The following is a 10988-nucleotide window of genomic DNA, read 5'->3' as shown; positions in this document are numbered from 1 at the left end:
CCAGACAGGCATCCCTCCAGTGACTGTTTTTTTAATCTCAGATATTCTTGTATAAAATTGCTATAACCAAGGGAAGAAAAATATTTTGAATAGGTAGCTGAATATTGTTACTGAAATTATTCACAAAGGGTGATTTTAAAAGTGTAATACATTGGGAAAGATAACGTTCCTTTAATTGCCACTTTATTTTTTTAAGATTTTATTTATTTGAGAGAAACACAAGCAGGGGTGGGAGGGACAGAGGGAGGGGGAGATGCAGAATCTCTGCAGAGCAGGGACCCCCCCCCACACACACACACACAAATCCCCCCCCCCCCCAAATGAGGTACTCAATCCCAGAACCCCTGGGATCATAACCTGAGCCGAAAGCAGACAGACACTTAACCCACTGCGCTACCCAGGTGCCCCTCTGCAGAATTATTTTGTTTAATGTTTGTTATTTAGATATTTTCAAAGTTTTATTACTGTTTGGTAAAAGTACAGGTTAGGAATACAAGATGTGTTGGGACATCTGGGTGGCACAGTGGTTGAACGTTAGGCTCAGGACGTGATCTCAGTCCGGGAATTGAGTCTCACATCAGGCTCCCTGCAGGGGGCCTGCTTCTCCCTCTGCCTATGTCTCTGCCTCTCTCTCTGTGTCTCTCATGAATAAGTAAAATCTTTTTTTAAAAAAAGAATACAAGATGTGTTAATGATACGTTATAGATTGCTGAAAAACACCTTGTGTTGGTTTCTGTTTAACATTAGGATGTAATCCTAACACAATCCAGAAATCCATGGTTTCCAAATGGTTATGGAACAGCTACTGGTGAAAATGAACCAGGATGGACCATTTGGTGAAAATGAAGTAGCCTCAGATGTTAATGCCCATCACTTTCACTAGAAAAATTAGCAGAATTTACATGAATGTGTGGCATTTAAAGTGGCAGGGGCACCTGGGTGGCTCAGTTGGTTAAGCATCTGCTTTTTGCTCAGGTCATAATCCAGGGGCCTGGGATTGAGCCTCATTCAGGCTCCCTGCTCAGTGGGGAGGCTGCTTCTCCCTCTCCCGCTGCCCCTCCACCCCCAGGGGCTCAAGTTCACACTGGCTCTCTCGAATATATTAACAAATAATAATTTTGCAGAATCTTCCTGAATGACCCAGAGAAGGGCATCAGATGGTGTTCACTGGTACCAGTGAATAGAAACTAACTTCCTGGAATTCTACAAATACTCATTGAAACCATATGCTGAGGGGATTGATGCAAAATGTTCAGCAGGATTTTCGATGTGTTCCAGATAGCTTTAATCATGAGTGTGAAAGAACTGTCTTAACCTCACAGAAGAAATCCAATTTAGGGCAAGTATCAAGGTGAGAATTTTAAGGTAGGGAACAAAGTCACCTTACAGAGCCCTGTGAAGTCAACCCAGAGCATCCTCTGGAAAGAGAAGCACCAAAACATGGGTACTGCTGTTGGCTGATGGCTTTAGCAGCCTCATTGGGCTACCTTCAACCTCCAGGTCACACCAGGACTAAGAGTAGATGTAGGAAAAAGAATCTACTGTGATCTTTCCTCTTTGAAATGGCACCTTAGCCCCTTCCTCAGCTAAGGATCTACCTATCTGCTCCTTAGTTCAAGCACTGGTAGGTGACCTGTTGCTGCCTTGCACGCTCACCATCAGCTCCCTGTAAGTGGTGTATGGCCAGATCCCCTGAAGGAATTTCTCCACATCTTTGTACACTTTTCTATATTTTTGCTGAACAGTGATTCACATGACTGATGTCAAACCTCTGCATTCTGCTGAGGGAGGTGGCATGTCCTCTTAAGATTGCAGAGTTTGGGGGTTCACAGTCTTCTGCTCAAAGACATGCTCCAGAAGCAAGGTAACTTGGTCTGAGTGGATTGAGAGTCCCATTGGGGCACAGGCCAGAACCTGGAGTCCTCCCCAGTACTTCAACTTACAAGGTTCCTTATGTTTTTGTCTACTAAAATTACTCTTCTGTAAACCTTTCTGCCTATCCAAATCTAGAAATGTCTATCCAGGGATTCCTGGCTGGCTCAGTTGGTACAACATGCGATCTTGATCCATGATCCATGATCATGAGTTCAAGCCCCACATTGGGCGAGGAGATCACTTGACAAAAAGAAATGCTTATCCAAACTATTGTTAGGTATATACTCCATAGTCTCACCAAACTATCTGGCAATAATTCTTGCTGCTTAGCTTCTTTCTTTCTTCCTTTCTTTCTTTCTTTCTTTCTTTCTTTTTCTTTCTTTCTTTCTTTCTTTCTTTTTTTTAAGATTTATTCATGAAAGACACAGAGAGAGAGAGAGAGAGAGAGAGGCAGAGACACAGGCAGAGGGAGAAGCAGGCTCCATACAAGGAGCCTGATGCGGATCTCAATCCCAGATCTCGGGATCATGCCCTTAGCCAGACAGAGCCAGACATTTAACTGACTGCACCACCCAGGTGCCCCCATTTTTTAAGTTGTCCACGAGAAGAATGATATTTTAATCCTAGGGGTATAAAAAACACTAAAAACAGCTCTAATCTCCACATTTTAAAAAAAATTGTTTTTGTAAGTTTTATTTATTTAATGTCTACAGCCCACGTGGGGCTTGGACTCATGACCCTGAGATCAAGAGTCCCATGCTCTTTCAAATGAGCCTGCCAGGCACCCTTTAAGCTCCACATTCTTTTTCTTTTTCTTTTTTTTAAACTCCACATTCTTAATCAACTGCTGATGTAACTGCTATGGGTTGCTATGAAGTTAGCCAGTGTTCTGTCTGAGGCAACAATTAGATGAGTGAGTTCATGAAGTTCTGGATGAGAATTCTGTCCCTACTGGCAGTGATGGCTTCAGGGAAAGACACTTGTCCTATCCTACCTAAACTTGCCAACAGCTGTACTGATGAGAGTTCACATAAGCCTTCTAATAAGTGAGGACTTGAGGGTTCTGAGTTTGGGGTGAGGGAGGGTTGTGTTTTGTTTCATTTTTTTGTTTTTTAAGATTTTATTTTATTATTTATTCATGAGAGATGAAGAGAGAGAGAGAGAGAGAGGCAGAGACATAGGCATAGGGAGAAGCAGGCTCCATGCAGGGAGCCCAATGTGGGACTCGATCCCAGGACCCTGGGATCACACCCTGAGCTGAAGGCAGATGCTCAACCACTGAGCCACCTAGGGGTCCCAGTGTTTTGTTTTGTTTTGTTTTGTTAGCCGTCTGGGAGCTACACAGATGAGGACAAACATTTTGTGCTTCCCTTGGCATCTATATAGAAAGGTTTATGTTCCAGAGGGAAACAATATGTGTGCAGAAAAAGCAATTCTTTCCTGAGTGTAAAGCAACTATTAAATTCAGAAGCTGTTTTTTGTGGCTGGCCAGAGACTTCCTCAGGCCACGGGTAGGCCTGGGGCAAATCATGGTGTGCTGCCTTCTTCCTTAGGATCAGGTTAAGTGAACATCATGAGCAATTTGTAAAGGATGGCATGAAGTTACAGGGACAGATATATCCAGCCTGACTCTTGATCTTGGTGATACTTAGAGTTTTAATGGGTTCATTATTAGATGAGCATCAAACAATGACATAGCTCCCTGTCCTACAGTCATGGGGGTCCAAACATGGACACAACACACGAACAATGCTAAAATGACTGTATTTAACTCAACAGATATATATCCTTCCTTCCTCATTTTCAGGTCTACTGAGGTTCATTTGCCACGGTTTTCATTAAAGCAAGGGATGATCCCACGACATTACATTATGCCTTGGAAAGAAAACATGATATTCAGGAATATGAATCTGAAGGTATTTTCCTATAAATGTTCATCATAAAAAATTCATAGTTAAATGGTATAATTTAATATATCTCTGAATAAGCATAGATAACTGTACAAAGGCTATTTTTAAGTTTATATTTTTCCAGCTTTATTAGGAATAATAAACATAGGCATTTAAAGTGAACGAAGTGATGACTTGATAAACATACACCCTGTAGAATAATTAACAGGATCAAGATAATTAACACATCCATCACCTCACATAGTTAACTCGTTTTTTCTTCTGGTGACCTTAAGATCTACTCTCCTCAACTTTCAAGTATACACTACTGTATTATTAACTATAGTTAACAAGCTGAACATTAGATCTTCAGAACTTGGTCTTAGGGGCACCTGGGTGGCTCAGCGGTTGAGCGTCTGCCTTCAGCCCAGGGCCTGATCCTGGAGTCCTGGTATCGAGAACCGCATCAGGCTCCCTGCATGAGGCCTGCTTCTCCCTCTGCCTGTGTCTCTGCCTCTCTCTTCTCTGTGTCTCTCATGAATGAATAAAAAAAAAATCTTTAAACAAACAAACAAACAAAAACCTTGGTCTTAGAACTGAAAGTTTGTGCCCTTTGACCTATGTCTCCCCATTTCTCTTTCCCTCCAGGCCCTGGCAACCACCATTCTTTTGTCTAACAAAAACTATAAACTATTTGATGCACTTTTACGTAAACTTGCAAGGAAGAATTAAATAGCAGTAGCTATTCAAATTACCTAAAGACAATCTTGAAATAGATAAAATATTTCAGAAATCTCTGCCTACCTTTCTCTCTGCATAATACCAACTCACCGAATTAACTTAATGGGGCACGTAGGAAGCATCTGACTCTGGATTTCGGCTCAGGTCATGATCTCGGGGTAGAGCCCCAAATTGGGCTCCGAGTTAAGCATGCAGCCTACTTAAGACTCTCTCTCTATCCCTCCCTCTTCCTCCCTCTGCCCCTCTCCCTGCTAGTGTATGCTTTCTCCCTCTCTCTCTAAAATAAATAAATCTTTAACAAAAGAATTAATTAATATTAACAAAATGTGCCATTAACATTCAAGTTGTAGTACAGAGCATGCATTTTTAAAGCTATACTGCATATACAGGTTAAAAACTATGGGAATACTTTGGCTAGATTTACAGATAAGACTTGCTTCCCATTAAGCATTGCTATTCAGTCAGTATTTTCAAAACATTTTCCAAATTCAGACAGATGGGATCACTTGTGAAAAGGTAAGTTGTTTCTTTAAAGGAGAAGAGAGGGGATCCCTGGGTGGCTCAGCTGTGTAGCCCCTGCTTTTGGGCCAGGGTGTGGTCCTGGAGTCCTGGGATCGAGTCCCCTGGCGTGGAGCCTGCTTCTCCCTCTGCCTGTGTCTGTGACTCTCTCTCTCTCATTCTGTGTGTCTATCATGAATATATAAATAAAAAAAAAATAAAGGAGAAGAGAATCCATTGTAATAGACTATAGCAGGAGATTTCAAATTAGGATTCCTAGAAAGAAATGGGTTTGCATAAATATGCAAATTTCTAGCAGCTAAGCAATTAAGGTTGAATATACTTTACAAAGACAGAGTATCATATCATGTCTATTATGAATATTAATATATGAATACTAATATAATAGGAATATTAATATAATATGAATATATATGATATACAGAATATATCACAAAAATATTGCTTTTTTTTTAAGATTTTATTTTTTTATTCATGAGAGACACAGAAAGAGGCAGAGACATAGGCAGAGAGAGAAGCGGGCCCCCTGCAGGACTCATCTCAGGACCCCAGGATCACGATCTGGGCCGAAGGCAGATGCTCAACCACTGAACCACCCAGACATCCCATGGCTTTATTTTCTTAGAAACTACAGAAACACAATATAGTAAATGAAGCTGCTATTTGCCCTGAGATGATTATTTTGTATGTACTTTTATCTGATACTTTGAAAACGAATATAAAATGGAGTAAGTCAAGATTCAAAACATCACATTTATCTGGTTATGAAGACTTCTGCAGGCTTAATATTGGGTTGTATTTCTTGTAATTCAGTGGCTTGTCAAGTCGTTTTGCCTGTCCTAAATAGCTTTACCATGGTGACAATATTAGCATTGACTTTTTCTTTTTCATTTGCCAGAACTACATGGCATAAACTCTGAGCTGAAGTCAACAACAAAAAACTGTCTTGTATGTATCTTGACCTCACTCTTGAGAGCTATAATCTGGCATAATTTTCTCATAGCTGTTTCATTCGCACAATTTAGTTGACAGTGTTCCTAACAATTTAAAAAATAAAATTAGTGACTGGTGTAGAGAAAGTTCTCTCTGACAGGATACAAATGAAAATTAAGTGAGAACTGAATGAAAGGAATGTACACTGGGTGAATACTAGCTGTGCTTTCCTTCCTTTTACTTATCTTCATTTTTCTACCGGAGAGGATGTAACTATGCAACAACATCACAGTGAGAACACAGCATAGTGGAGATGGGGCTGCACCCCAACCTCCCCAACACCCCCCACCCCCCTACCTAGTGCAATTCAGCAGAACCCAAGAACCAGAAACAGATACATATGTAAGACAGTAGCTCAGGTAGCTGCTCTTTCTCCTGGCCCAGTTGCCGTGGCAGCAGAGCTAATATTGATCTTATATTTCATAGTTGGCAAAATCTTTTCATTCACATGTAATGTTTTATTTAACACTCAATCCTTGACTAACACCCATTTTATATTCTGGAAAATTGAGTCTCACAGCGGGGTAAGTGACTTGTACAAGGTCACATAAGCAGTGAAGCACATGATTAATTAGCAGTCCATGTCTCTCTTCCTGGTGGTCTGGAAGCAAGCCATAGACCATTGCTTTTAAAAAAAAAGGGGGGGGCTGTTGGGGCTCCTGAGTGGCTCAGCTGGTTAAGTTTCTGCCTGTGGTTCAGGTCATGATCCCGGGGTCCTGGGATCGAGCCCCATGTTGGGCTCCCTGTCAGCGGGGCGCCTGCTTCTCCCTCTCCCTTTGCTTCTGCTCTCTTGAGCTCGCTCTCTCAGATAAGAAACAAACATCTAAAAATAAAAATCAAAAAAGGAATGTTGGGATCCCTGGATGGCTCAGCGGTTTAGCGCCTGCCTTTGGCCCAGGGCATGATCCTGGAGTCCTGGGATCGAGTCCCACGTTGGGCTCCCGGCATGGAGCCTGCTTCTCCCTCCTCCTGTGTGTGTGTGTGTGTCTCTCTCTCTCTCTGTGTGTGTCTATAATGAATCAATCAATAAATAAAGCTTTTAAAAAAAAAAAGGAATGTTATATTGTTCTCTCCAATAGACCTCTTATCTTTCCTTTTTTTAAAAAAAATTTATTTATTTATTTATTTATTTATTTATTTATTTATTTATTAGAAAGAGAGAGTTAACGGATGTGGTATGTGCTCAGGGATGAGGCAGAGGCAGAGGGAGCACAAGCAGACTTTGAGCTGTGTGCTGAGTAATAGAACCTGTTGCGGGGATTTGACCCTGAGACCGTGACCCGAGACAAAACCAAAAATCAGATTGGATGCTTTAACTGACTGAGCCACCCAGATGCCCCTAGACCTTCCTTCTCAACAGGGGTAGTTAGGAAAAGCTATTGGGGAACCTCCACCCTCATCTAGTCAAGTGCTGTTTGGTGTGATTTACAGTGAATTTTTCTTTCCCAACCCCTTAGCATGCAGAAGTGCGTGGGATCCATGCTGGCCCTTTAGAAGACTCTCTGTTTTTGAATCACAGTGAAAGGCTTTGCCACGGGGAAGATCGAAAAGTTGTCTTGAACAAAGGCCCACCAGAAATAAAAATTGCAGATATGCCTCTGCATTCACCGCTCTCCAGATACCAAAGCACTGTGATTTCCCATGGCTTCAGGAGGCGACTGGTCTAAGGATGGAAGAATAAAGTGGCAAAGTATTTTGATCTCAGTCTCTTTCTCTCCCCACAAATTTAAGGCCGTTGTACAATTGTATTTCACCTCCAGATTCAACTTTTTTAAAGGCTATGAGTCAGTTGTACTCTTTGTACATTATTAAAGTTTTTGAAAGGAAACGGGCTCCAAGAACATTGGAGATGAAGTAGGGGACAAGACAGACTCTCACTGAAATTTCACACCAATTAGTTAAGACATTTAACTGATGGATCCACACCAACCATCTATCTTCACTGTGCTGCTCTTTGTCTTCTCCTCCCTCCTTTGTTGCTCATCACCTCCAAAGCTCAGTGTCAGATGAGCCAAACTGAGAATGAGTGGCAGGATGTGGAATTATTTCTACTCCTTCTCTGACTGCCCCAACATCATCTTTCTGCCCCACCTCACCAACACACCTCCCCTACCATAGCTGGTGAGTCCCGGCAACTATTCAACATGGTAATTTTAAGTGTTTGGCATATACCTCTATGATACACTCACTGCATGATTTCAGCTAAAGTCTATTTTTTGTATTGGTTCAGTGTATCCAAGTATCAATCTCCTGCAGCAAAGAATGGATGAGCATAATTTAACAACCAAAAAAAATGACCATATGTAAAATGGTGCAGCACTGTAGAAGAGGGTGTAGTGGTTTCTTGAGCAATTACCTTAGGATCCAGCAATTCCACTTCCAGGTATATGCCCAAAATAATTGAAGGTGGGAGGCTGGGTCGAGGGGGTGCCTCCCTGGCTCAGTTGGTACAACATCCAGTTCTTGATCTCGGGGTTATCGTGGGTTTAAGCTCCATACTGACTGTAGAGATTACTTAAAAAATAAAAAGAATTGAAAGCAGGGACTCAGATACTTTTTTTAAAAAAAGATTTTATTTATTTATTCATGAGAGACAGAGAGAGAGAGAGAGAGAGAGAGAGAGAGAGAGGCAGAAACACAGGCAGAGGGAGAAGCAGGCTCCATGCAGGGAGCCTGACATGGGACTCAATCCCGGGTCTCCAGGATCAGGCCCTGGGCTGAGGGCAGCACTAAACCGCTGAGCCACCCAGGCTGCCCACAAACACTTTTTTAAAGACTTTATTTATGAGAGAGAGAGAGAGAGGCAGAGACATAGGCAGAGGGAGAAGCAGGCTTCCTGCTGGGACCTAATCCTGGACCCTGGGATCACGACCTGAGCCAAAGGCAGATGCTCAACCACTGAGCCACCTAGCTGTCCCTCAAACAGATATTTTTGTGTCAATGTTCTTTTTGTGTGTGTGTGTCAATGTTCTTGACAGCATTATTCACAATAGTCAAAATGTGGAAAAAACTCAAGTGTCCACTGACAGATGAATACATAAACACGATGTGGTATACACATGCAATGGAATACTATTCAGCCATAAAATATACTGAAATTCTGATACATGCTACAACATGGAGGAATCTTGAAAATATTATGCTAAATGAATAAGCCAGACATAAAAGGACAAAAATTGTATGATTTCTTTTATATAAGATAGTCAAATTCCTAGCGAAAGAGTAGTAGTTACTGAAGGCTACAGAGGAAGAGAGAATAGGGTTGCTATTTCATGGGTACAGTTTCATTTTGAAATGATGAAAAAGTTCTGGAGATGGACAGTCATATGACAAGGTAAATGTACTTACTGCCACTGAATTGTACATTCAAAAAGGGTAAAGTAGGGGATCCCTGGGTGGCTCAGCGGTTTGGCGCCTGCCTTTGGCCCAGGGCGCGATCCTGGAGTCCCGGGATCGAGTCCCACGTCAGGCTCCCAGCATGGAGCCTGCTTCTCCCTCCTCCTGTGTCTCTGCCTCTCTCTCTCTCTCTCTCTCTCTCTATGTCTATCATAAATAAATAAATCTTTTAAAAAAACAGAGGGTAAAGTAAACTTTATGTCATGTATATTTTACTGCAATTTAAATCTGAAAATTTTTTTTTTAATTTTTAAGTAATCTCTACAATGAATATGGGGCTCGAACTCACAACCCAGGATCAAAAGTCACAGCTCTACTGACTGAGCCAGTCAGGAGGCCTTTACCACAATTTAAAAAAAAAGATCATAGTAGATCTAAGCCACACTCCACCCAGCCAAGTGTTCAGATTACCACAGTAAGGAAACTCTTATAAAAATGGACAGAGGGGGAATCCCTGGGTGGCTCAGCGGTTTGGCGCCTGCCTTTGGCTCAGGGCGCGATCCTGGAAACCCGGGATCGAATCCCACGTCGGGCTCCCGGCATGGAGCCTGCTTCTCCCTCCTCCTTTGTCTCTGCCTCTCTCTCTCTCTATGTCTATCATAAATAAATAAATAAACCTTAAAAAAAAAAAAAAAAAGACACGATTGATTTAAAAAAAAAAAAAAAATGGACAGAGGGATCCCTGGGTGGCGCAGCGGTTTGGCGCCTGCCTTTGGCTCAGGGCGCGATCCTGGAAACCCGGGATCGAATCCCACGTCGGGCTCCCGGTGCATGGAGCCTGCTTCTCCCTCTGCCTGTGTCTCTGCCTCTCTCTCTCTCTCTCTCTCTGTGTGACTATCATAAATAATAAATAAAAATATAAAATAAAAATAAAAATGGACAGAGATGTCTATCTGACATCAACCTAGAGATCGCTAAAGTATAAATAAAGTAATATATGTATATATATACATATATATAAGTATATACATACACACACAAGGTGTTAAAAATTATTAGACAATTAAGGTGATACAAACTTTAGGTGTTACAAACAAACACTTTAAGTGAGCTGCCTCCACTAGAAGAAATGCAGAATCCGATGGAAGGCAAGAAACTTTTATAGGATAAAGAATAAGAAACAAGGAAGGAAGTACACCATAGTTGGCTAGCATTGGGTATTGGCTGGCTGGATATACTGCATTTCTGATGAGGCAGGGCATTTTCAGGGACATGGCAGTTATCTGAGCTTTGGTTTGCTGACGTGACACCCTGGGCGGGAGCATCTCCAATTTGGGTCTGAAAATCTCTGGGATTCCCAAGGTCAAAAAAGCCATTTGATAGGTCTTTCACATTCTGTGAACATTGGTGATCATATTTGATCTTTACTAGTTAGCTTCCTGAGAGGCTGAGGTGCCACCAAGGGGAGTCTGCCACCAAGGTGGAGAAGGGGAGTCTGGCCGACAAGATGAGCAGCAGCTGGAATGTAGTCAGCAAATCGACTCACCATGCTGTGTGCACTTCAGTGCATTAACGAGGGCCCTGGCAATATGGAGACCATATGAAAAGTGTTCATTAAAACTTCTCAGGCTTTTA

The 10988-nt window shown here is 42.0% G+C and overlaps 1 protein-coding gene across 1 annotated transcript; it reads left to right on the top strand.

The window, feature by feature from the left end:
• Positions 1-3505: 3505 nt before the first annotated feature.
• On the top strand, positions 3506-7835 carry SPMIP10 (sperm microtubule inner protein 10). Its single transcript, XM_025995029.2, has 2 exons — positions 3506-3791; positions 7475-7835. The coding sequence occupies exons 1-2, from the start codon at positions 3591-3593 to the stop codon at positions 7682-7684; spliced, it is 411 nt and encodes a 136-aa protein (XP_025850814.2). The 5' UTR covers positions 3506-3590; the 3' UTR covers positions 7685-7835.
• The last annotated feature ends 3153 nt before the right edge of the window (positions 7836-10988 follow it).

The sequence above is a fragment of the Vulpes vulpes genome, chromosome 12 (genome assembly GCF_048418805.1).
Source record: "Vulpes vulpes isolate BD-2025 chromosome 12, VulVul3, whole genome shotgun sequence".
In the NCBI taxonomy this organism is placed as follows: domain Eukaryota; kingdom Metazoa; phylum Chordata; class Mammalia; order Carnivora; family Canidae; genus Vulpes; species Vulpes vulpes.
This window is presented reverse-complemented; position numbering and strand designations above follow the sequence as displayed.